General features: G+C 41.0%; 2 protein-coding genes and 1 non-coding gene across 6 annotated transcripts in view; 2 read left to right on the top strand and 1 right to left on the bottom strand.

Annotated features, from left to right (window-relative positions):
• ANAPC10 (anaphase promoting complex subunit 10) overlaps positions 1–23,061 on the bottom strand; it is a 141,154-nt gene extending 118,093 nt beyond the window's left edge. For 3 of the 4 annotated variants that reach the window (XR_008200815.1, XR_008200814.1, XM_052654791.1), the window contains exons 1-3: positions 22,657–22,837; positions 21,399–21,525; positions 513–603 (exon numbers count right to left, since the gene is read on the bottom strand). Coding sequence is in view for 2 of the 4 variants with exons in the window: in XM_052654791.1 (XP_052510751.1) it covers positions 513–603; positions 21,399–21,513 (206 nt within the window). In the remaining 2 variants the exon portion in view is untranslated. Of the gene's footprint in view, positions 1–512; positions 604–21,398; positions 21,526–22,656; positions 22,838–22,962 lie in introns of those variants that run through there. The other variant, XM_052654792.1, reaches the window with a different exon arrangement.
• LOC128062683 (U6 spliceosomal RNA) lies at positions 20,520–20,622 on the top strand. The gene has a single exon (XR_008200837.1). It is a non-coding gene; the product is annotated as a U6 spliceosomal RNA (small nuclear RNA).
• Positions 23,062–23,199: 138 nt separating the features above from the next.
• ABCE1 (ATP binding cassette subfamily E member 1) overlaps positions 23,200–27,829 on the top strand; it is a 30,658-nt gene continuing 26,028 nt past the window's right edge. Inside the window, exon 1 of the mRNA XM_052654582.1 lies at positions 23,200–23,304. The gene's annotated coding sequence lies outside the window, so the exon portion shown is untranslated. The remainder of the gene's footprint in view (positions 23,305–27,829) is intronic.

Here is a 27,829-nt window from a genome sequence, read left to right as displayed (position 1 = left end):
GCAATTCACTAAGGCGTAAGCAAAGCATATTTTTCTAATATAAATCATACTGCAAAGTACATCTGACAAATATCTACATTAAAGGAACTGTGTAAATACCATGAAAAATACATAAAGAAAACAAGGTCCTACTATATATAGCACAGAGACCTATTCAATATCCTAGGATAAATCATAATGGAAAAGGACAGTCTAAAAAAAGATGTGTATATATATATATAAGTCAATCACTATGCTGTATGGCAGAAATTAACATAACATTGTAAATCAACTATACTTCAACAGAAAGTATTGATTAAATGGAAAAAAACAGAATTCATAATGGATAAGACAGAGGAAACTTAAAACACAGAACCTAATTGAGTAGAAAAGTAATCTCTGAGGCTTATAAAGAGCAGAGTTAAGTGCACTTCACTATAATTTCTGTATTTCTTTAAATTTTCTGTCAATAAAATCAACTTCTTTGTCCACTTATAACCTATACAAATTGAAAAATTTTTTTTATGTATTACCTGAATTGTATGTTCACTAAATGAGGCTGGGATCCATCTGATTGCCAGTAAGTTTCTAGATTGTCATCTCGTAACTGATCCACTCCAAATCCTAAAATCACAAGCAACAATGAATTCTCATGAAAAAGAAAGAGCCATATATTCAAAATATAAAACTACTATGTATATTTGTCCAGCAAGTGTGATAAAGAGGATGGTCAGTACTGTGTAATTTAAATTAACCAAAATTATCCTGTCCTCTTAACCAGACCTCAATTCTTAGAAGCATAAAAAATTAATAAACAGAAATTTCAATTAAACAGATTTGGGAGACCAGAGGGGGAGTTCTGACACCCTGTGACGATAGCAGCACCAAAACGAAGAAGAAAGACTCCTCTCCTTTCCTGGCAAGGACTCAGCCAGTGAAAAGCCATGGGCTTTCTGTTTATTAAAGCCCTCCCCACTTCTTTTTCCTTCCTATAAAGGGTACTACTTCCCTTCATTGTGGGAACTTGCACATGATTTACTGTGGTTGCAGACCCTGAATTGCAATACTCTGCTGATCCTAAGCAAACCCATCCTTGCTGGAGAAATATCTGGCAGAATATTTATTTCAGAACAAATATTCTGAAATATTTGTTCTGAGAAGTGGCCCACACAGGGACTGGGGAAGAGCCCCCAAAGGTCCAGGACTGGTGAGCAAACAGGTGCAATACCCACAGTGAACCCACTCACTGCTTTCTTGCTGACCCTGGAGTATGAAAGTAAGTCTCTCTCTTGGATTCTGAGCACATGCCCTCTTTGCATTTGAAGCTCTCCAGGCTTTATTTGGGATCTATCCTAAGGTTTCATCTCTTTGGTTAAGGCTTCATCTCTTCGGTTAAGGCTTCATCTCTTCAGTTAAGGCTTTGTTTTATATACAAGTATTCATTTGGCAAGTCACTCTAATTTTGAGATCAGACTGTTTCAACCAAAGCTGGCTGAAAATACCTTTGGCCCATTCATTTGGGAACAGGGGCTGTTTCCCTGAAACTGTTCCAGTTTTCTTCATCCTACTCCTTTGGAAGGGGCTCTCCTCTGGAAACTGGCTTAAAAAAAGTCTTTGGCCTACCTCCTCCAAACCAAGCTGTCTCCTTCAAACTGGCTGGAATTAGCCTGCAAGTTGTTTGAATTGAGCTGTCTGTGCTGTAAGCTGTTTGGAAATTGTTCTTTTACTCCAGAGAAAAACTTCAGAGAAATGAGATCCTAGCTATTTAAACATTTTGAGTGTGTCCGCCCCCTGGGAGGACTCCAGATGATTTTATGTTTAAAAGCCCAAGTCCTTCCTCAGGCACATTTCTAACTAAATGGACCAACTTGACCAAAGGCAATTTAGAATATTAACGGCCATTACAGAGAACTTTTGAGATTCCTAACTTAATTTCCTTAGAGCTGAACTGGACTACAATAGCTCAAAAATTTCCAGAACTGAGTGTAATGCTTATTTTGGTTGTTATTTTGAGGCTCCGCAACATTATGAGGAGTCTAAAATGGTCTCTCTGCAAAATCAAATTTTAAGGTGAACTGAGGCAAATAAATGATTAAAGAAAGATAAAATGGCTCCTGAAGCCTCAGGCTCTTCTTCCTTGGCTGCTCATAGGCACCACCTCAGGCACCATCTTGTCACCCTCCCACAGCTCCTGTGGCTAGACTCCACCTCTGGTGCCATCTTCCTCTTCCTCTTCTGTGCTGACGACACCTCCTCTGCTCCTTTAATTCCCCCATACTAATTCTCTCGCCAACCTTCCCCTTGTCTCTTAAACTCTGCCAACTCTCTTTTCTTTAGAATTTGTCAGAATGTTCCTCTTTAAGCCTCCTAAGGATCTAGAGGCTAAACCCCTAATTTCTCTGTCTTCTCTTTATATTTTTTTAATTTATTTTAACTGGAGGCTAACTACAATATTGTGGTGGGTTTTGCCATACACTGACATGAATCAGCCCTGGGTGTACATGTGTTCCCCATCCTGAGCCCCCCTCCCACCTCCCTCCCCATCCCATCCCTCTGGGTCATCCCAGTGCACCAGCCCCAAGCACCCGGCCTCATGCATCGAACCTGGACTGGTGATCTATTTCACATATGACAATATACATTAAACCCTTAATTTCTTATATTCCCCAGACCAAAACTGAACTGCAAGCCAAACTGATCCCAAGCCAAAAATGATCCCAAAGTAATTGAAGATTCTTACATATTCGCTAAGGAATTTAATACAGTCATTAAAATTTACCAACCTGGTTTCTCTGATTCCTATCAACTAGTTCAAAGATAACTGGTGAAGGCCAGGGCCAGCACTGGATGAAAACCACTAACTGGGAAAATCCTGAAAGGTCTCTAGAATTACAACTGGGAGACCATCCTGACAACTTATTATGTGACCAGCCTCAAGCAACCAATAAACAGCTTCACTGAGCCAGTCCCGGGGCTTTTCCAAAGCCTGTTGATTGGAACAAAATTCAGACTTGCACACAAAAATCTGATGAACCTCCTTATGATTATTATAATCAACTTCTAATTGTTTCTAAAGAAAATTCTGGCCTTCCATCTGAATGTTGATCCCACTCAGGTCACCTCTACTTCTGTTTATTAATGGGCTGACTCTTGCCCTTCTAGTAAAAAGGACCAGGATAGAATGGAAACCTATGTTCACTCCAGATACAGTTAATCTGGTGAGCTAGTTCTCTTGCATTTTAGATGAGTCACCTCAAAGGAAGACTGCCTAAATTCTTAATTTTCAGTTCTAGCAAATGAAGGCTCCTAGACAGAACCAAAACCCTCCTAGTTTCTGCTACTATTGCAAAGAGCTACAACACTGGAAAAAAGACTATTCCAAATTTAAGCACTTTAGGTGCTTTCCGCCCTCTAATCAGCCTTTCCAGTGTCCTCCCAATTTTCCATGATAGGGGTCTGAGGAGCTACAGGGACTCTTCTCAATCCTCTCAGTCAGTCTGGAGAAACATTTCTCCAGAATGGAAAGGAATTTCTTCCAGTCCTGACAGTGGAGCCACTCTCTATACCCTACTACTATAAAACAGCCTCTGTCTCAGAGAACTAATAAACCAGTTCAAATAATGGGGATCTCTGATCATCCTCAGGAGGTTCCTGAACTTTTCCCTTTTGTCTAGGCCCTTTGAAGAGTTAAGACTTTTTCCCCCTCAGTTCCTCCACCACTATTCATTTATTAGGGGCCAAGACTTCTTAGACAGTTATCATGCCAGAATTTCTTTCTTTTTTCCAAAAGAGAAAAATTATTAGACACTGACAGCAGCAAAATAACAAAGTATTATTTAATTTAATTAATAATTCAATTATTATTTCAATTATTATTATTATTTCAATTCAGTTATTTAATTCAAAATAATTACATTTTGAATTTAAACGACCCTTTGACCCTTAACAGTTAATTAAATGACCCTTTAATTAAATGATTTAATTAAATGACCCTTTGACATCTTTTGTTTGCTCCATCTCTGATGGTACTAGAGCAGATTTCAGAAATACCGAGCATTTTATCCCTATTAAATCAACTACTACCCTCCTTATGGGCAAAATTGTCAACTGATACTAACGAATTCCTAGCATATCTCCCATCAAGATTCAAACAACTCCTCAAAACCTCCTCCTAGAATTAATCAATACCTTGTAAGTAAAAATGTCTTTCAAGGCATAAAGCCAATAATACAAGATTATAAGGTTCAAGACCTCATTATCTCTGTAAAACTCCCATTTTATTGGTAGAAGTTTGTCCAGGACCTACTAGCAATAAGCAACACTGTTATTTTTCCCTGAACATCTTGCTGTTTTTAATCCTTGTATGTTACTAACATCCATTCCCATCAGGAATAAATTCTTTAACTGTAACTGATTTATGCTGTAGAAGGCAATGGCACCCCACTCCAGTACTCTTGCCTGGAAAATCCCATGGATGGAGGAGCCTGGTAGGCTGCAGTCCATGGGGTCACCAAGAGTCAGACACGACTGAGCGACTTCACTTTCACTTTTCACTTTCAAGCACTGGAGAAGGAAATGGCAATCCACTCCAGTGTTCTTGCCTGGAGAATCCCAGGGATGGTGGAGCCTGGTGGGCTGCCGTCTATGGGGTCGCACAGAGTCGGACACGACTGAAGCGACTTAGCAGCATCAACTGATTTATGCAGTGCACTCCAGCTGATGAAGTGAGCCAATACATTTTTGCCTTCATTTGGGAAGAAATACAAGTCACCTAGATAATAAAGCCTCAGGGTTTTACTAAGGGTCCTTCTTTTTTTCTCACAAATCCCAAAGGCTGGTCTGGATGACATAAAATTCCCTGGGGGTTCTGAATGATTTGCTTCTTTGCGCTCCTTCTCAAGATTTCTCACAGGAAAAGAGCCACCACTTAAAGCTCTCAGCCTTAACCCCTGTGGCAGAGGGACACTCTCCACTTGCCTTACAGCCACTGTAGCCACTGCCCTTTTGGTTCAGGTCAGCAAAACAATCATTGTGGAATCCCCTTCAACCACTTTGGTACCTGACGCAGTAGGAGCGCTCCTGAATTCTCAATCCGCTGCCTCACCTTCTAAAACGTCCTTTGTACGCTATTCCTCACACAACTCTCTTACACTGTAAAAGCCTGAACCCAGGACTCTTTGCTCCTGTCACTAATGAAGTCCTTCACAACTGCTTAATGCTGACAGACCACATCCTGACTCCTTATGATGAGTAAATTCCTCTAGGTAACTCTGACTTCTCATGGTTCACTGATGGTTATTTAAAAGGTGACAATGGGAAATACTGTGCTGGGTAAGCAATTACAATTCCTCTTGATGCTGTTGAGGCAGCATCTTTACTATGGCTACCTCAGCCCCAAAGGCTGAATTCTCTGCTCTTACATGATCCCGTACTTTAACCAAGGACAAAGCTGCCGATATTTAGTGACAGTAGATATGCTTTCAGAGTAGCTCATGATTTTGAAATGTTGTGAAACCAACATGATTTCCTTAATTACAGCAGAAATAAAATTTAAAATGGCCCCTAAGTTCAGAAATTATTGAATGCGATACTTACCTCTGCTTTAGCTATTAAGACTTGGGGGAATTCTAAACATGACTCTCTGGAAACGAGGGGAGATCACCTTGCTGATATTTTTGCAGGAATGCTGCCATTAAAGGGACCAACAGCAGTCAAACCTCTGTCATAGTTTACAAGGATATTTCTCCAAATGGTAATTTAGAAAAACTGTCTAGAAAAGCCCAACTGTTGGCCTCAGAAAAGAAAAAAACAAGACTGAAAATTCAGTAACTGTTTGATAAAAAGAGATAATCCAGTTTTCCTAGAGACTCAAATTCCCACTCCCCACCGCTGTAGCATTGATCTACTGACACAATGAGAGTCTTCATGCATCAATACTGGTGAGAACACATTAAGAAGGCTACAAAGAGTGCCTACCTCACTTGTCCCACTTATTTGAAGTACAAATTTGTGTACTGCTCCTACACATATTAAACTGCTTAATGGACCATTTGAGGTCTAGCAAATGGATCACATACAACTTCTTCTGTCTCACTGATATAAATGTTTTAGTCATGGTCTCTATGTTTTTTTACCAGACTGAAGTCTTGCATATAAGCTACTCCTTTTCTGTGGCTTAAGCCGTTTAGCAAATGATTATCCCTACCTAAGAGGTTCTCCTGAATTTTACAGCGAGTGAAGAACCCAATACACTGGCCTGGTATTTCAACAAGTCGACATGGCTTGGCCAGTCTTATAGCGCTCCTATCATGCTCACCACCCTCAATCATCTAGTTTAGGTGAACGCACAAAAGGCATTAAGACTCAACTGGCAAAATTTGTACAGTCCCTCCAAATACTGTGGCCAGAAGCACAGTGATTGGTCCTTCTAAGTCTCAGACCCACTCATAAACTCTCGCCCTCTGACATAATCATGAGATGCCCAGTGCACCTGGCTCCTGCATCTTCTGACCCACAACCAATATAAGGAGAGGCGCTCCAGTACTGCAAAGGCCTAACTGCTTCTATTAAGAATAACCCTGCTTTGGTACAGCAACCTTTCCACAGTGTGCTCCTTGGAGATGAAGACCTTAAGCATCATACCTTACACCTTAAAGATTTCATCTATTGCAAAACATACCTCCAGAAGAACTCTCTTCGACATTGCTGGAAAGGACCCAACAGGTACTGCTAACCAATCTTTGTGCCAACAAACTCTAAGAAACAGACTCTTGGATTCATATGATTCACCTTGTGCCACCAAACTTGGGAAAGATCTCAATCAAAAGAGGGAAATGTGAAACATTAAACAGAAACCTCAATTAAACAGAGCTGGGGGACCAGAAGGGAGAGCTGACATGCCCTGGGACCACAGCAGAGCCAAAGAGGAAGAAGAAAGACTCTCGCTCTTCCCTGGCAGGGACTCAGCCAATGAAAAGCCATGGATTCTTCATTTACTATAGGCTCCCCCCGCTTCCTTTTCTTTACTAAAGTATGCTCCTTCCCCTGTCACATGGGAACTTACATGTGGCTTGCCGTGGCTGCAGACCCCCAAACTGCAATTTTCTGCTAATGCTGAATAAACCCCTTTGTTGGAGAAATATCTAACAGTCCATTCCTTTCAGGTCAAAAGAAAACATATTTGCACACAAAAGTTATTAGGACCACCTTTTCTTGGTTGTTGGTTTTAATTTTTAAGAAAAACTTCTAAATATATCCTAAAGTATGTATTCAAACCCAGTTTCTTAAACTTTTTACAAGCTGGTAAGAATGACCCACATGTCCTACAAAATCCTCAGAAATAAAACAGGTTTTATTAAGTTCACTATGTCAAGAAGCAACAGTTAGAACCAGATATGAACAACAGACTTGTTCAAAATTGGGAAAGGAGTACTTCAAGGCTGTATATTCTCACCCTGCTTATTTAACTTCTATGCAGAGTACATCATGCAAAATGCTGGGATGGATGAAGCACAAGCTGGAATCAAGATTGCCAGGAGAAATATCAATAATCTCAGATACACAGATGACACTCCCCTTATGGCAGAAAGCGATGGAGAACTAAAGAGCCTCCTGATGAAGGTAAAAGAGAACAGTGAAAAAGCTGGCTTAAAACTCAACATTTAAAAAAACGAAGATCATGGCATCCAGTCCCATCACTTCATGGCAAACAGACGGGGAAACAATGGAAACAGTGAGAGACTTTATTTTCCCAGGCTCCGAAATCACTGCAGATGGTGACTGCAGCCATGGAATTAAAAGACACTTGCTCCTTGGAAGAAAAGCTATGACAAAACTAGACAGCGTATTAAAAAGCAGAGACATTACTTTGCAGACCAAGGTCCGTATAGTCAAAGTTATCATTTTTTCAGTAGTCATGTATGGATGTGAGAGCTGGACCATAAACAAGGCTGAGAGCCCACAAACTGATGCTTTTGCATTATGGTGTTGGAGAAGACTCTTGAGAGTCCCCTGGACTGCAAAGAGATCAAACCAGTCAATGCTAAAGGAAATCAATTCTGAAAACTCATTGGAAGGACTGATGCTGAAGCTGAAACTTCAATACTTCGGCCACCTGATGCGAAGAGCAGACTCATTAGAAAAGACTCTGATGCTGGGAAAGATTGAGGGCAGGAGAAGGGGTTGACAGAGGATGAGAGAGTTGGATGGCATCACTGACTCAATGGATGGTATGAGTTTGAGCAAGCTCTGGAAGATGGTGAAGGATAGGGAACCCTGTCAGGCTGAAGTCCACAGGGTCACAAAAAGTCAGACTGAACAACTGAACAACAACTACAGTGCCATACTTAATGTGACAAGAAAAAGAGAAAACTTAAAAATACTGTCAAAAGTCATATACATTTTGAAACCAAGTGTTTCTGATTAACATCTGATTAATCAAAAATTAAATTTACCCAGAATTCTAAATTATCCAGTCATTCTAGATAATGGAAAACTATCCTATGTAGTTCTTCCTGATTAAAATCACAATAACTTACACTAATTAAAACATAATTTTCTCATGGCTGATTCATGTTACTGTATGGCAAAAACCACCACAATACTGTAATTACCCTCCAATTAAAATAAATAACTTTTAAAGAAACATAATTTTCTGATATGTATTAAATTTAGCTGAATCTACTAAATCCATTTCAACTATCATCTGAGTGAGATACTGAATATTTCCAAAGAAAAAAATGACAGTTTTGCAAAGCCATCTACCACCAACCATGCTATAGCAGTGAGGTAAACCTGTATCTCTCGAAGACTGATACTAACATTTTGGAAGTTTATTAAAATTCTCCCTTCTATCAGTGCTCTCCTGAATTACCGCATGTCTCTTAACTCAGTTCTTTACCTCGAATATTGCTTCACTTCAGGCCATCCTCCACAATTCTCAAATTGTGAACACTGTGCTGTTGTGCTAAAATTGTTCAGCGGCACATACTATATATACAGTGAAATTCAGAAAATGAAGATCATGGCATCTGGTCCCATCACTTCATGGGAAATAGATGGGGAAACTGTGGAAACAGTGACAGACTTTATTTTTTGGGGCTCCAAAATCACTGCAGATGGTGACTGCAGCCATGAAATTAAAAGACGCTTACTCCTTGGAAGGAAAGTTATGACCAACCTAGATAGCATATTCAAAAGCAGAGGCATTACTTTGCCAACTAAGATCCGTCTAGTCAAGGCTATGGTTTTTCCAATAGTCATGTATGGATATGAGAGTTGAACTGTGAAGAAGGCTGAGTGCCAAAGAATTGATGCTTTTGAACTGTGATGTTGGAGAAGACTCTTGAGAGTCCCTTGGATTGCAAGGAGATCCAACCAGTCCATTCTGAAGGAGATCAGCCCTGGGATTTCTTTGGAAGGAATGATGCTAAAGCTGGAACTCCAGTACTTTGGCCACCTCATGTGAAGAGTTGACTCATTGGAAAAGACTCTGATGCTGGGAGGGATTGGGCGCAGGAGGAGAAGGGGACGACAGAGGATGAGATGCTGGATGGCATCACTGACTCGATGGATGTGAGTCTGAGTGAACTCCGGGAGTTGGTGATAGGACAGGGAGGCCTGGCGTGCTGCAATTCATGGGGTCGCAAAGAGTCGGACATGACTGAGCAACTGAACTGAACTGATGAACAGTTTAATAAAGTCCCCTCTGATCAGGTCTCTTCCTAACTAGTTCCACCTATGCTCCTCTGCTCTGTTCTGCTCTGCTCTCTCACTGACTATTCACAATTCTTTGAAAGCACCATGTTCTCATAGCAGCTAGGCTGTACATCTTTGCACAGACCGTTCCTCTTGCCCTCAGGTACTTCCTCAGTGACATTCTACCTTACCCCCTCATCCAGATGTAAGTCATCTCCATGAACACATCCCTGATCCTCCACGGCAATCCTCCTGGCCCCTTCTCTGGCCACCCTGCACTGAGCCCACTTAGTGGAAAGCAGTACGACCCAGTGCAGACTGGCTGCCTTGAATCCCAGCATCCCCACTTACCAGGTGATATTTGCCAGATTACTTAATTTTTCTGGGCTCTAGTTTCCTGATGTGGAAAATGATTTTTAAAAATAACAGTAAATAATACTTCATATGACTTTCAGAGACTTTATTGAGATGGTTTATGCATGCAAAGTACTTAAAACAGAACCTCACTCCAAAAGTTATACATGACTACATTGTATAATAATGACTAATTATTACTTTCTCCACTAGACTGTGAACTCCTTGACAATAAGGTCTTTTTTTATTTTTAAATCTCTAACACTGTTAGAGACTTCAGCGACTGTCTGCTGACTTAAACTGGAAAACATCTTACTATAAAGAACCAAAGTGAAAGTTAAACTTTCTCAGGCTGTTTCTCATTAATAAAGAGTATTCAGTCATTCATAACATATGAAACGATCATCACATAATTATCTCTCACTGATGAGCCCAAAGCCGAAAGTCACAGAAACGAAACACGTGACAGTGCACTGATGAATTTCATGCCCTTCCCACCCAACACGATTTCAAGCGATCTCACCGTTCTTCCGGCACTGTCAGCTATTGTTCTGCCCTGCAGCCCCAAGACGTCAGACAGCGGGGGCATCTTCAGGGAACCAATGACCTCCATGTGCTGCCTTCTGCCAAGCCCCACAGCATAAAACAGTGTGAACTGGCACTGATTCCTACCCTGTCACTGAGATTGCCATGGCACCAACTGAATTATGCTACTAAGGAAAGCAACAGAAGATTCTCAATTTGAGCAAATTCACAGAAACATTTGGTGTTATAAAGAATGTTAGAAACTTCTGAAGCAGTCTAGAACTTATGAAGCTATAAAAAGGCACAACCCTTACTCAAACAACAAAAAAATGGCTAGATAAACTAAAATCTCATAATTTTTCTTGGAGACATGAGCACTTAAAACTATGCAGCAACCAAATACCCTGAAACCCAAGAAGGATCAGTTTGCAGGTTGAGAGAGAAAGGATGGACAGCCACTCCCAACTGTGGTAGAGCATGGGAGGAAGAACAGCGACTCAATACACACATGAAACGGGAATCAGGCAGAACTTTAACAAACTGCTAAAGGCTAAGTGTGGGTTATCATAAAAGAATAGCAGCCCTGGGAGTCTCAAACACAAGGTGAATTCACACTCTCAGATTCTTGTCTAAGAGCCCTCACTGTGCACATAAGAGGACACTTAGCGGGGAGAACAGGAAATTGGGAAGTCAGTGGTGCAAGCATGGAGGACGGGACTGACTGCCACTGCAGGAAAAGCAAAAACCATCCTCCCCTCAAAGCCTTCTCTCCTACAGAAAAGAACTTAAGCTGCTAAGGGAAGAGAATCAGACCTGCTGACTCCAGCACACAGAACAGATCCAGACTTGCTGGGAGAGAAGGAAAGGAAAAAACCCTATATGCTTGGAAAAGGAGCAGGAAACACTCCTTCCTCTGGGACAGGACAGAAAACTCTCCCCTAGGAAAGATCAGAGTTTCCCTATCATAGGTAAAAGTGAGGTGAAAGTCGCTCAGTTGGGCCAGCTCTTTACGAGCCCATGGATTGTACAGCCCATGGAATTCTCCAGGCCAGAACACTGGAGTGGGTAGCCTTTCCCTTGTCTAGGGGATCTTCCAACCCAGGGATCGAACCCAGGTGTCCCAAGTTGCAGGCGGATTCTTTACCAGCTGAGCCACAAAGACCAGAGTTTCGCTATCATAGGTAGGAGGAACCAAAACGCTGAGAAGGTTCCACTCTGGAGACCAGGCACCCAAGAGCTATCTAGGATTGAAGTTGGACTAGAAAAACAGAGAAGTCCTGCCTCTGAGCCTCTGCACTGAGTAACAACCATCACATTTTACCACTGGAGGCAGGGCAAGAGCATAGAGACAGACACCCTTGAAGCCCAGGGATAGAGAGATAACTGAAAACGATTACGGAGGAGGAACACTAAGAAAACTCCTCTGGCACAACTGCTCCTGCCACAAACACTGGAATCTTTAGAGGAATCTGAAGGTAACTATAACAAAACAGACCAAAAAAAAAAAAAAACCCAATCTAAAACCCAGGTCAATTCCTCACTCAACTTCCACTATAAAAGTCTGACAGTAGAAAAGAGGTTATCATTTCAGAATGTAACTACCATTTTTTTCAATAGCTACTAATGTTTCAGTTTAGTTTAGTTCAGTCGCTCAGTCGTGTCCGACTCTCTGTGACCCCATGGAACATAGCATGCCAGCCTCCCTGTCCCACCAACTCCTGGAAGTTAGTCAAACTCACGTCCACTGAGTCAGTGATACCATCCAACCATCTCATCCTCTGTCATCTCCTTCTCCTTCCGCCTTCAATCTTTCCCAGCATCAGAGTCTTTTCAAATGAGTCAGTTCTTCACATCAGGTGGCCAAAGTACTGGAGTTTCAGCTTCAGCATCAATCTTTTCAATGAATATTTAGCACTGATTTCCTTTAGATGGACTGGTTGGATCTCCTTGCAGTCCAAGGGACTCTCAAGAGTCTTCCCTAACACCACAGTTCAAAAGCATCAATTCTTTGGAGCTCAGCTTTCTTTAGAGTCCAACTCTCACATCCATACATGACTACTGGAAAAACCATAGCTTTGACTAGACGGACCTTTGTTAGCAAAGTAATGTCTCTGCTTTTTAATATGCTGTCTAGGTTGGTCATAGCTTTTCTTCCAAGGAGCCAGTGCCTTTTGATTTCATGGCTGCAGTCACCATCTGCATTTTGGAGCCCAAAAAAATAAAGTCTGTCACTGTTTCCACTGTTCCCCCATCTATTTGCCATAAAGTGATGGGACCAGATGCCATGATCTTCGTTTTCTGAATGTTGAGTTTTAAGCCAACTTTTTCACTCTCCTCTTTCACTTTCATCAAGAGGCTCTTTAGTTCCTCTTCACTTTCTGCCTTAAGGATGATGTCATCTGCATATCTGAGGTTATTGATATTTCTCCCGGCAATCCTGATTCTAGCTTGTGCTTCCTCCAGCCCAGCGTTCCTCATGATGTACTTTGCATATAAGTTAAATAAGGAGGGTGACAATATACAGCCTTGACACTTCTTTTCCTATTTGGAACCAGTCTGTTGTTCCATGTCCAGTTTTAACTCTTGCTTCCTGACTTGCATACAGAGTTCTCATGAGGCAGGTCAGGTGGTCTGGTATTCCCATCCCTTTCAGAATTTTCCACAGTTTAGCATTTGGTAAACATTTATGACAGACTTCCTAGATGGTGATAGTGGTAAAGAACCCACCTGCCAATGCAGGACACTTAAGAGATGAGGGTTCGATCCCTGGGTCAGGAAGATCCCCTGGAGGAGGGCAAGCAATCCACTCCATATTTCTGCCTGGAGAATCCCATAGACAGAGGAGCCTGGCAGGCTACAGTCCATAGGGTCACAAAGAATCAGACACGACTGAAGTTGGACATGACTTAGCACAAATGACACACTTACACTTTAGCATTTATGACACACAAACAAACAAGAGAAACAAACATTATCAAGAGATAAAGCAATCACTAGAAATAGACTCAGAGATGAACACGATGTTTAAAATAACAAAAAGGGACTTTAAATAGCTATGACCAATATGTTAAGGAATTTAGGGGGAAAAGTAGATGAAACAAAGAAACAGGGAATTTCAACACAGGGAAAATTCCTTTAAGGGTCAAATGAAAAAGCCATAAATAAAAAACATAGCAAAGATGAAAGATTCCTCAGAATCATTAGTAGATTCAATAAAGCCAAAGAAAGAAGTAGTAGACTCAATGAAGCTAGACCAATTAAAAAACCCAAAGCAAAACACTAAGAGGAAAAAAAGGGGGAAAAATAGAGCACCTAAAGCAAAGGGACAAATACCGACTGGTTTACCAAAATTAAATGCTCTGCTGCTTTAAAACTCAACATTCAAAAAAACTAAGATCATGGCATCCAGTCCCATCACTTCATGGCAAACAGATGGTGAAACAATGGAATCAGTGATAGACTTTATTTTCTTGGGCTCCAAAACCACTGTGGTTGGTGACTGCAGCCATGAAATTAAAAGATGCTTGCTCCCTGGAAGAAAAGCTATCATAAATCTAGACAGCGTCTTAAAATGTAGAGATACCACTTTGCCGACAAATGTCCTGTCTAATCAAAGCTGTTTTTTCCAGTAGTCATGCACGGATGTGAGAGTTGGACCATAAAGAGGCTGAGCACCGAAAAGTTGATGCTTTCAAACTGTGGTGCTGGAGAAGACTCTTGAGAGTCCCTTGGACTACAAGGAAATCAAACTAGTTAATCCTAAAGGAAATCAACCCTGAATATTTATTGGAAGGACTGATGGTAAAGCTAAAGCTCCAACACTGTGGCCACCTGATGTGAAAAGCCAAGTCACTGAAAAAGACCCCGATGCTGGGAAAGATTTGAGGGCAGAAGAAGAAGGGGGTGACAGAAGATGAGATGGTGGGATGGCATCATCGACTCAATGGACATGAGTTTGCGCTAACTCTGAGAGGTAGTGAAGGACAGTGAAGCCTGGTGAGCTGCAATCCATGGGGTTGTAAAGAGTTGGATACAACTGAGTAACTGAACAACAACAAGAACAAGCATATGTATAATTAGATTCCCAGAAAGATGAGGATGGGGCAAAAGAAAAACCAGAAGAAATAATGGCAGTGAATTTTCAAAATAATGCAGGACATCAAACTAGAAGATCCAAGAATCTCAATGAATCTCAAGCAGGATTAAACACATACACACACTTCATATCTTTACTGCTAAATATTAAAGATAAAATCTTAAAAGAAGGCAGGGGGGAAAAGCCACATTGACTAGAGCAGACTTTTCTTCAGAAACTATGTAATCCAGAAGATACAGAATATCATCTCTAAAACAGAGAGATGATAACCTAGAATGCTAGATGATAGATAACCTAGATGCTAACCTAGAATTTCATGCAAGGAAAATATACCACAGTAATAAACAGAAAAATGAAAATTTTTTCAACCAAACATTGCTAGTAGACCTGCAATATAAAAACTGTAAAGAACGTTCTTCAGGCAGGAAGAACATGATACCATGATAGAAACCTGGATCTATTCAAAGAAATAAAAAGTTCCACAAATTGAAAAAGTTAAAGGTTTTGTTTTTAAATCACTCCAAAACATAACTGACCTTTTAAAACAAAAGTAGCATCAATGTATCCTGAAGGTTTTAAATGTGCAAAAAATAAAATGTATCTCAAAATAGCATAAAGGATGGGAGAGAGAAATTGGAAGTATACTGTTAAAAGATCTGTATGCCTTATCTATAGCAGTAGTATGTTACTTGAAGATAAACTGTGACAAAGATATATAGTGAAATCCGTAAGGCAGTTCCTCAGAAAATTTCAAAAAGGAGGTATAACTTATGAATCAGTTGAAAGATAAAAGAGTCACAAAAAATACTGAACTTATCCAAAATCAGGTTAAAAAGGAGAGGAAAAAATGGACAAATCCCCCAATTTCAAGATAGTAGTTTTAAATCTAATTTCACCAATAGGTATATTAGGTGTAATGATCTAAACACTTTCAGTTATAAGACAAAGAATGTCAGACTAGATTTTTACAAAAAACGTCTATATTAAATCCACTACAAATAAAACGATACACATATTTTAAAGGAAAAAGGAAAAAGAGCCTGACTTGTAAAGAGCAAGGAGAATGTTACTCTCACTCTCACAACAACAAAAATAAAAAAGCTCAATTAACTGAACATTCAAAAAACTCAACATTAAAAAAGCTAAGATCGTGGCAAATGGTTGGGTCACTTCATGGCAAATAGATAGGGAAACAGTTCAAACAGTGACAGACTATTTTTGGGGGGCTCCAAAATCACTGCAGATGGTGACTGCAACCATGAAATTAAAAGACATTTGCTCCTTGGAAGGAAAGCTATGACAAACCTAGACAGCATATTAAAAAGCAGAGACATTACTTTGCCAACAAAGGTCCATCTAGTCAAAGCTACGGTTTTTCCAGTAGTCATGCATGGATGTGAGAGTTGGACCATAAAGAAAGCTGAGTGCTGAAGAACTGATGCTTTTGAACTGTGGTGTTACAGAAGACTGTTGAGAGTCCCTTGGACTGCAAGGAGATCAAACCAGTCAATCCCAAAGGAAAACAGCCCTGAATATTCATTGGAAGGACTGATGCTGAAGCTGAAACTCCAATACTTTGGCCACCTGATGCGAAGAGCTGACTCATTTAAAAAGACCCTGATGCTGGGAAACACTGAAGGCGGGAGGAGAAGGGGATGGCAGAGGATGAGATGGTTGGATGGCATCACAGATTTGTTGGACATGAATTTGAGTATGCTCCGGGAGTTGGTGATGGACAGGGAAGCCTGGAGTGCTGTAGTCCATGGGGTCGCAAAGAGTCAGACACGACTGAGTGACTGAACTAAACTGAACTGAAAACCAATAATTATTTAGGTCCAACAGAGGTCACAAGGCAAACCACCACCCAGAAAACTGAAGAAACAGAAAATAGAGAATCACATCTTACCAGGAGCAGAAACTATCACTGGAGTTAGCAACTGGTAGGAAAACTGAACAATAGGGAAAACTTAAGAGTAATTCCTAATTGACTAGTTGCTGGAGACTGAGCACAGACTAGCCTGAGAGAGTGCAAACACCTGGCTGCCCAGCCTCAGAGAGCGCTCCACATGTTCAGGAATGTTACCTCTAGGAGCCCCACAAGGTTCTTTCTCTTCATGGGAAACATCCGGGAAAATTCTCCAGGAAATTCTGCAGGAGGCAGACAGAGGAGGAAGGTAATCATTGTGAATCACACCAAAAGCATTCTCTTTCCCACAACAAAGGCCTGACTTAAAGGAAAACTGTTTTAACAGAGCCTAACCAATATGTTTTTTTGTTGCTGTTGTTTTTTCACCGGAGCCCAACACAGGGGGCTTCCTTGGTGGCTCAGACAGTGAAGAATTCACCCGCAATGCGGAGACCTGGGTTTGATTCCTGGGTTGGGAAGATTTCCTGGAGGAGGGAATGGCAACCCACTCCAGTATTCTTGCCTGGAGAATCCCATGGACAGAGGAGCCTGGAGAGCTGCAGGCTATGGGGTCACAAAGAATCAGACACAACTGAGCAACTAAGCAAAGCACGGCACCACTGACGCAGGGAAAGGAAAACACCTGACTCCATCCTCCTCTAGCCTTTCTGTCTCACCTAAGTGGGGTAAGAAAAGGTGAGAAGCACTTGAAAAGGTACAGGCACAGACACAGGCCCACTAAAAGACTGAGATCTAATCACAGGATTACGGAACATTTCCATTCTCCCCATAACTTAACACCATATCAACAGGACTCCAATATAGTATCAGTGGGTTAAATTCAAAGAACTGCAAGCTTAGATGCCATTTAAGGAGTCTCTAGAGAAATTCAAAGATAACTAGGGAGACAAAAACAAGGACACTAAAGGAATTTTAGCCTCTGAATCTTAAACCTTTATCCATTAGGCAGAAAATCAGTAAGCGTATGATTGAACTGAACCAGCACCATCAATCAGCTATATTAACTTGATATTTATAGATTGCTTCATCCAATGACAGGAGAATGCATGGTTATTCTCAGGTTTATGTGTAACATTAACCAAAATGGACCACATTTTGTGCTATAAAACACACATAAAAACATTCAAACAAATAGATATCATACAAATTGTACTCCCAGACCACAACAAAATTAAACTAAAAATCAATAACAGAAAGCAGTGCTTTCTGAAATTTACTGCATTTATAGCATGAAATATATATATATTAGAAAAGAAGAAAGCTCTAAAGTCAATAATTTAAGTGTTCACCTTAGAAAACCAGAAAAAGAGGAGCAAATTAAATTCAAAATAAGCAGGAGAAAGAAATAATAAAAATCAGAAAAGAAATAAAAATCAATGAAACTAAAAACAGGAAATTAATAGAGAAAAATCACCAATACTGCAAACTTGGGTCTTGGAAAAGGTCAATAAAATCAATAAACCTCTAACCAGGCTAAATATGAAAAAAAGAAAGAAGACATAAATTACTAATATAAGAAATAAAAAAGGGGCCATCACTATTGATCCCATGGATAAAAAGGTAATAAAAGAGTATTATAAGGAGCTCCAAGCCCACAAACTTGATAAATAAAATGGACCAATTCCTTGAAAGACGCAATCCACCAAAACTTACACAAGGAGGAACAGATAATCTGAATAAAGCCTATATCTATTATAAAAATTGAATCAAAAGTTAATAACCTTCCAAAGAAATCACTAGGCCTAAATGGTTTCACCAGTGACTTCTGTCAAACTTAAGGAAGAAATAATACCAAGTGTCCAGAATTTTCTTCAGAAAACAGAAGCAAAGGGAATACTTTCTGATTGGTTCCATAAAGGTAGCATTACTCTAAAAATGAAACCAGACAAAGACATTACAAGAAAGGAATAATATCTCTCATGAACACAGATGCAAAAATTCACAAGAAAATATTAGCAAATTGATTGTAAGTATAAAAAAAAATTATTCACCATAATCAATTGGAATTTATTCCAGGTATGCAAAGTTGGTTTAATGTTCTAAAATTAATATAATCCATCAAAACAACAGGCTAAATGAGAAAAACCATATTATCATACTAAGAGATGTTGAGAAAGCATCTGACAGATTCAACATTCATTCAAGGCAAAACTCTATCAGCACATCTACCGAAATTAGGGGGACTTCCTCAACTTTATATATCCATAAGAAACAACAGCTAACACCGTACTTGGGGCTTCCCTGGTGGCTCAGCGGTAAAAGGTCCACATCTAAAGGCAGGAGATACAGGTTCAATCCCCGGGTTGAGTAGATCCCTTGGAGAAAGAAATGGCAACTCCAGTATTCTTGTCTGGAAAATCTCATGGTCAGAGAAGCCTAGGGGGGCTACAGTCCATAGGATTGCAAAGAAAAAAAAGTCGGACACGACTTGTGACTAAACAACAACAACCCTTTTTGCCATTTCTATGTAACATCATATTGAAAGTCTTAGCTCATGCAATAAGACAAGAGAAGGAAATAAAAGGTATGGACTGGAAAGGAAGAAATAAAAATAAATTAACCCAGCCACTCTACTCTGAAGTATCAAGAAAAATAAAAATATGTCTACATAAAAACCTGTACATGAATGCTTATGGTAGATTCCTCCATAATCCCCAAACATTGGACGCAACCTTATCTTAGTTAACTTAGCACCTTGAAACACCAAACATGCATCACTTCACAATTTCTATGAGAGAGGAATTTGGGAGCAGTTTGGTTACCCAGTGGCTGGAGGATCCATTCTAAGGTGGTTTAATCATATGACTATTGCCAAGAGGCCCCAGTTCTCCACTGGCTATTGTCAGAAGGCCATGCCTCTCACCACATCAACCTCTCCACGGGTCCCCTTGCTCCCTCACAGAATGGGAGCTGGTTTCCCCTAGACGGTGTGATCCAAAAAAGAGCATGGCAGAGCCACGATGTCGTTTATGATCTAGTCTCAGAAATTGCACACTGAGACTGCAATCTGCCATATTCTCCTGGTCCCAGAGACTAACCCTGACACAGTGTGGGAGAGGTCATCAGAGGGGCATGAAAACCAGGAAACAGGAATCACTGGTACCATTTGGGAAGCTGACTACCACAAACCTAAAGGTCCATTAACTGGTGAATAGGTAACAAAATGTGATACATCCATACAATGGAATAGTAATCAGCAATAAAAAGGAACCAACTCCTAAAGGAACAATCACAAATGTACTATACTAAGTGGAAGAAGTAAGACCTCAAAAGCTACATAAAATATGATTACATTTATATGGCATTCTGAGAAAGGTAAAAACCAAAGAGACACAAAACAGATCAAGTTGTCAGTGGTCTGGGACGGGGCAAAAGATTGACTACAAAGAGACATGAGGAAATTTCTTTAAATGATGAAAATAATCTATGTTTAATTGTGATGGTGCTTTAATTTGTGATGTGCTTGTTAAAATTCATATAACTGTACATACAAAAAGGGTGAGATTTTCTTAAGTAAATTATACCTCAAATTACTCATAAAAAGAGAGAGAAAAGAATCTTAAGGAGAAACAGAAGAGGCTGGGTTGGGAAGATGGTTTCAGGAGTCTTAATGTGTAAATAGTAGAGCTTTCTGAGAGAAAAATGACTACTGAATCAATACCATTATCGTTGAAATTCCTTAAGCTAAAAAACTTTCTCTGAGCTTGAGTCTACAGATTGAAAATGCCTATCATATTACAGGCTATATGGATGAGAAAAGATACACATGTATACTGGCAAAAGTCTTGAACTCTAAGAATCAATAGAAAGAAAGAATAAGTTACTTAGCAAGTAAGGCAGATATACACCATCTTACTTGCAACATGATAAAAAGGAAGTGGTAAACTAGCACGCCCAACTTTTTGAGAGAAGGACTGCCACTCAAGAATTCTATCCCAGGGCTTGCTTTGACAGCACATATGCTAAAATTGGAATGATAGCCAGAAGATTAGCATGGCCCCTGTATAAGGATGACACGCAAATGCGTAAAGCACTACAGATTTATTTTGCTTTAGGTCCAGGAAAAGGATGCAGTGTTAAGTCCATAAAGAAATTCTCTGTCTCTGGTGATGTGAGTTCTAGCGTGAATACTACACATTAAATGGGGAGAATTAATCCAACTTCATCCTAGTCAAAGTGTGAAGTGACACCTTTCTCAAAATAGAAAAAAAAAAAAAATGTACTTTATCACACTAGGGGAAAAAAAAAGAAAGAGAATTCTATCCCAACCAAGAGTAAAATAGTTATTTGGGGATATATAATCACGCAAAAAAAATGTATCATTCATTTATCCCATCCAGAGAAATAGTCAAAAAAATGCTAACCAAGTAACTAAATCATAGCAAAAAGAGGAGAGGATAAAGGGACCTTATAACATGTGCAGTTAAACTGAAGTGGATACTAGTAAAGCAATTAAGAAGAGATATGTAACAAATGAAAATCCAATTAGACTTTAAAATTAAAATAAAGCCTCTGAACAAAGGGCTTCCCTGGTGGCTGAGACTGTAAAGAATCTGCATTTAATGCAGGAGACTTGGGTTCAATCCCTGGGTTAGGAAGATGCCGTGGAGAAGGGAATAGCAATCCACTCCAGTATTCTTGCCTGGAGAATTCCATGGACAGAGGAGCCTGGCGAGCTAAGGGTCGCCAAGAGTCGAACACGACTGAGTGACTCACAAACACACACACACACATCTAAACAAAACGAATATTAAAGTCAGTCCAGTGTACAAGGAAACTTTCAGTAGTTAACACAAACAGTTTCTTTCTGTTTTGTTTTACCTGGTTTACAAGATGAGAGTGACCAAACAGCTTGTGACCCAATTTCCCGTACTGTTCCAGTCCTTTCCAACTGCTTAGGGTCAGCACCAGGAGGTGTCTTGTTTGGTGTGGTCATTTTAAAAATATTCTATGCAGAAAAAAAGAATATTCACATTACACCAGGACCTGAGCATCTTTCTACAAATGGTAAAAGTTTAACAGCCAGTGTATCACTAATGTAACCTGGATAGTAACCATCTATTTTCAAAAGCAGTTGACATAACCACTGCAATTTAAAAGGCCTTAGAATTCAGTCTTGTTTCTACAATGTAACATTTTGTTTCTACAATGTAACTGACAAGTTGTGCAAAGCAGCAAAATACAGTAGTCAAAACGCCATAGGATCAGGATGTCAACTCAAGGCTCGCCTTTAACTAGTCTAGACTTTCGAGCGGTCTGGGCTTTCCCCTTTCCTGCTAAAGGGGCTGATGTGTAACTCTATAATGCTGTGCAGTTCTATACCTCCATGAGCAAAAATTTCAATTCAAATGCAGTTTTTTCCCTAAAAAAGACTGAAATCTTAATCCTGGAGTATGTAAATATTGGTCTACATCTTATATAATCCATTAAGTGATGCAGAGAAAAATCGCATCTCTTCATTAATTGTCAAAAATTCCAATTACATGTGCTCTTACCGTAGAACATGAAGTCAGAAGAATGCCTTTAATGCCTAGAAGTAACGGGCCTGTTCTAAACCACAAGTTTACTTCATCCTTCACACCTTTTGTTAGTTAATCTTGGTAACTGTGTCCAAATGTGGGGGGAAAAAAAAACCCTCCAGGATAGTGAACACGTAAGACTGCTTCAGCAATGCAAAGTTTCAACTACTAAACATCGTTATACATACATGCTATTATGAACGTGGCCCAGAAGGTTTGCACACTGTCTCTTTGATATTCACCTTCTGTCAGATCTCAGTTGTTCCCTAACTCTTCAAACTTGATACTCTCTAAATAATACCAGACACTGAACTACAAACTGGAAAGGACTGAGGCTTAAACGATCTGTTAGCAGTTTTCTGAATGAGTACATGGATGAATGGATAGGTTCAATAATAAACTAAAGTATTCCCACCTACAAGTTAAGTAAGATCTAAGATGAGGCAATTAAACCTACGGTCACATGTTCAAATGTCCAAAAATGTCAAACTGTCCCCCCAAAAGGCCCATCTCTATTTTGGAGCAGAAAAGGCCCATCTCTATTTTGGAGCATAATTCACCTGCCGAACTTGGCACTGGATGCCACCAAGCGGAAAAAACACGGAGCTCGAAGAAGAATGGGTTCCGGGCCATTCCGTTCAGGAGCTAAGGTCAAGGAGAGAAAGCCACCGCGAGCAGTGTCTGGTCCAGACTCTGTCGGTTCTGCTTGACACCTCTGCCAGAAGTGCTAAAATGGGCCACCTCTAAAGATCCATTTCTGACCCACGGGCCTTGAGGAAATGGCGTAAAAGAAGACTGACAATGCAGAAGAGGTGTTCGCTTAAGCTAGAACCATTCTCCCCGTCGGGGAAAGCCCACGCACTTACAGCTTGCGGACTCTGCTTGCCGCCACTCGGTTTTTCTGGATCCGCCGCAGCTCCGCGCCACTCCCACTCGGCTTCCCAGGCCCGTCTAGCTTCCCGAGACGTCCCTGGGGTCGCAGTACAATGACGTCAGTCCCAGCCGCCTCTCTCTACCTCTTTCCACAGCTCCGCCTGGCGCGCCCTGGCGCGCACGCGCGTTACGTCCTTGTGGCATGCGTGAGGCGGCGGCTGGGCACCGCCATTTTGGCCGGTGGCCGCAGGAACACGCTGTGTGGCTGAGAAGTGAAAAGCGAGCGCCGATTTGATCTCTGCGTTCCCCTCCGCCAGGGGAATCTGTTTCTCCAGGTACGTGAATAGCCTGGAGGGGTTTGGCCTTTAGCTGCAGTCAGCCACGGTCTAAACACCGTGGGGACATTCTCCGAGAGCCTTTGGTTAGGCCTCAGGTGGCGGCGGCAGCGGCGCGTGGCAGCCGGCTTGGACGAGACAGCTGGAACCGCCGGAGCGCGGGTGCCGCCGAGCGCTGGAGGCGCCTCGCCCTCTCCCTGCAGCTGACCCGGCTCTCGGCCGCTATGGCCCGCCACCCCCGCCAGGGGACATGGAAATGGATATAGGTGCCATTCTCTCGGTGGTCCACTCCCCGCCGCCTCCACTCCCGCCTTGACCCCGCGCCTCCCCTAGCCCTGAGTCTGTATGAAAGCCGCCTTTATAACTTAGAGCGTCCCCTATTGCCCCGGCTCTTCTGGCACAGGTGGAAGCCTTTTCTTCGCGGTTTGGGGATTGTGGAATGAGTCACGGCATCCTACCGCCAAGAAGTCGGATCCTCCTCGTCCACTCCCAGTCTTTATAGAAATGATGGCCAGACTTTTCTCACAGCGGCTTGTACTCTGCAGTCACCATGGTGATCTCAAATAATCTCCCAGTTGAACGCATTTTGCATTTCGCAGTAGTTTTTATGACACTTGGTGATTTCTTCGATTTCCCCGTTATCGTATCTTAAACCTCTGGAGATCAGGTACTATGTCTTTACTGAAAGTACCTTTATTTCCCCTTCAGTGGTTCTTGCATCGTGGGCGCGACGGCTAAAGTCAATTCCCACATCCCATAAACTACCTAAGCAGGTTTTCTCATTTTTTATGGTAAAATCGGTGAGAGAGAAATAACTGTCAAAACACTGTATTTGGTTTTATTGGGGGGAGGGGTGCTTTCTCTTCCACGGGACTGCTAACTGCATTTATGAGAGTGGCATCTGTTTTGCAGTCCTCAGTACTTTTGTCCCTGGTTCTGAGAATATGCATTCTATACCAGCTACTTGACGATAATGCTTCGTTTTTGTCAGTATTAACCAAGGGCTCTTGTCTTATCTGAACCAAAAAGTGTTGTTTGTTTTTGTTTTAGTTAAAATCCTTGTTCCCCCTATAAAAAATATTTTTAGGAAGAATATTTAATGTAATTGCTGGTATGGGGCAAGGATAAAGTTATATTAATTCAGCGTCCCTTCTAATTGTCTTCAGTTTAAGACTCTGAAATCAGAGTTGTGCACCACTCCCGACTTACACGTTTTATAAATTTAATAACCTGCAATAGCATAGAATTTTATAATATTTCACATGACATAAGCATCATTCGTTTTCATATGCTTTCACAGGGTGTTAAAATAATTTTGGTTTTAGACTACAAAGTGAAAAGTCGCTCAGTCCTGTCGGATTCCATGGGCTGGTTCTTGAGGCCAGACTGGAGTGGGTAGCTTTTTCCATTCTCTAGCGGATCTTCCCAACCCTGGAATCGAACCAGGGTCTCCTGCATTGCAGGTGGATCCTTTACCAACCGAGCGGGAAAACTCCTGGGACTTCCTTGGTGGTCCAGTGGTTAAGACTTTGCTTCCCTGGTGGCTCAGACGGTAAAGCGGATGGATGATTCAATCCTTGGGTCGGGAAGATCCCCTGGAGAAGGAAATGGCAACCCACTCCAGTATTCCTACCTGGGGAATCTCATGGACGGAGGAGCCTGATAGACTACAATCCATGGGATTGCAAAGAGTCGGACATGACTGTTCGACTTAAGTTTCTTTAGACTACAAATGCTTTCTATAAATGTCTCACTTCCTTTTTTCCTTTCAGCTGGAAGGATGATAGAGGTCATTGTTTAAGTACCTGTTTTCAACAGTTTGTTTTCAGATTTGAGATAGCTTCAGATCCCTGTTTGTTCCTAGGAGTCTGTAACTACAGTCTTCCCCTCCAAGCTTTCCTGTACTGTAGCTTTCTCACTGAAAAAGAAAGGAGGGGATCCTTCTTCCCAATTCTTGAAACTTACATAGAAATTTAATTAACAATAGTGTCTACACTTTGCTGTGTTAATTAACAGTTCTACAGAGAATCTGTATTCATTTTTCTTAACTGCATTATAATTTATCATTTTAAAATATAAATCAGCTTATTAACCATCTCTGCTGCTACTGCTAAGTCACTTCAGTCGTGTCCGACTCTGTGTGACTCCATAGACGGCAGCCCACCAGGCTCCCCCGTCCCTGGGATTCTCCAGACAAGAACACTGGAGTGGGGTGCCATTGCCTTCTCCAATGCATGAAAGTGAAAAGTGAAAGTGACGTCGCTCAGTCTTGTCTGACTCTTAGCGACCCCATGGACTGCAGCCCACCAGGCTCCTCCATCCATGGGATTTTCCAGGCAAGAGTACAGGAGTGGGGTGCCATTGCCTTCTCCATTAACCATCTCTAGTATGTTTTATTTTATAAAAATCATCTTCTACAGTCATTTGGTTTTTTAAATGGTTTGAAATAGCAGTTAAAACAATTTGGTAGTTTGGCAGAAATAAACTTTATTGTAAACAGTTTCATTGATAAATCAATGAAGATTTATCCCCTGCAGGGGAATTCATCATGCTCATTCACCATAATTTGTATGATCTCTAGTTTTATTATTTTTAATAGCTGAAGAATCTTCAGTCTCTTGGGAGTTGTCTCTTCTAGAATGATAGCTTTTTTGGTAGCAGTTCGTAAATCACTTATTTTCTTATGCTGATCTTTAGATGAGTTTCTAAAAGTTATAAAGAGGTAAAGTGAACCTATCCATTAATGTAACTCTGTTACATACGATGTTTGTCTCATTTTGGGTGATTTTTAAAAATAATATACTTTAGTGTTTAACTGTCACTATAATGTATTGGTAACTTGCAAAGACTCCTAAAGTTGTTATAACCTGTAGGAAATTTATTTACTATATTTAAATTCATTTTCACATTTCATTCAATAGAAATGTTTGCTTTCCTACTACATAGACACTGGGCCAGCCACTGAAATGAACAAACAAAATTCCTGCACTCGTGATGGGCTACTTTGTAGTTGGCGAGGGAAAAATATTGTCTGTGTGTGTGTAGAGAGAGAATACATAAATGCATATACACACACAGTAAATTGTCGTGTCAGACTCTTTGCGACCCCATGGACTATACAAGGGGAATTCTCTAGGCCAGAATGCTGGGGTGGGTAGCCTTTCCCTTTTCCAGGGGATCTTCCCAACCCAAGGATCTAACCCAGGTCTTCCTCATTGCAGGGATTCTTTACCAGCCGAGCTACAAGGGAAACCCAGGAATACTGGAGAGGGTAGCCTATCCCTTCTCCAGCAAATCTTCCTAATCCAGGAATCAAACCAAGGTCTCCTGCAATGCAGGCAGTTTCTTTACCAACTGAGCTATGAGGGAAACCCTATATATACCGTATACGTACATGTATATGAAATATATACTATGTAATATAGTAGGAAGAGCTAAGAAGAAGAAGACAACAAGGCAGTTTCACAGCTAGAGAAGACTCACTGAGAATCAACATTAAAGACTTGAAGGAGTGAGCCAGTAGTGGGAGTAGCATTACCCGCAAAGGGAGCAGAAAATGCTAAGACCCTGAAGCAAATACCGGCAACCGTTTGCTTTAGTCATGTAAAATACAGTGATGACCTGACAGGCTGTTAGAAATGATGGACGCTAATGTCTGCAGTGGATTCCACAGAAAATACCTAGAGAAATGTGAACTCTTTTACATCTGAGTGTAGGCAATTCGTTTACATCTGAGGTTATTGATATTTCTCCTGGCAGTCTTGGTGGAGAAATGAAGCAGTGGGGGAGGTTGGGGTCAGGTAATGAAGTGTTTGAATGCTGGGAATAAGCTGGTGGAAAGACTGAATAATTGATGATGTTACAGATAGGAAAAAATTGTTGTAACCTTTTCTCTGGTGGATGGATATCTTTTAGTTTGCAAAGGGACTTAGCTATGGAAATACATATAGTGTGATGGCTAATTGGCATAAAGGTTCACTTGAGATAATACTAGTCAGCATGGCTTTATTTTTTCTCTTGCCATCTGTGTGCAGGTGAAGAGTTGAATTTAACCAGAATTATAGATAAGGGTGTAAGTGACTGACAATTTTATGTGGGTACAGAAGAAATCGAAGATACAAAGGGATGAAGGACAGTGGAAATTTAATAGAATCTAGAGACAGTTACTGGAGAAGGCACTGCCAACCCACTCCAGTACTCTTGCCTGGAAAATCCCGTGGACAGAGAAGCCTGGTAGGCTGCAGTCCATGGGGTCGCTAAGAGTTGGACATGACTGAGCGACTTCCCTTTCACTTTTCAGTTTCATGCATTGGAGAAGGCAGTGGCAACCCACTCCAGTATTCTTGCCTGGAGAATCCCAGGGACGGGGGAGCCTGATGGTTTGCCGTCTGTGGGGTCGCACAGAGTCGGACACGACTGAAGCAACTTAGCAGCAGCAGCAGCAAAGACAGTTACAGGTCTGAGGAGTGAGGGGAGTTCAAAGGGTTGTTGGATTGTTGTATATGTGAGTGGTGAAGTGAAAAGA

Source organism: Budorcas taxicolor, chromosome 17 (assembly GCF_023091745.1).
Source record: "Budorcas taxicolor isolate Tak-1 chromosome 17, Takin1.1, whole genome shotgun sequence".
NCBI lineage: Eukaryota > Metazoa > Chordata > Mammalia > Artiodactyla > Bovidae > Budorcas > Budorcas taxicolor.
Note: the sequence above shows the minus strand (reverse complement) of the source record. Positions and strands in the feature narration are given on the sequence as shown.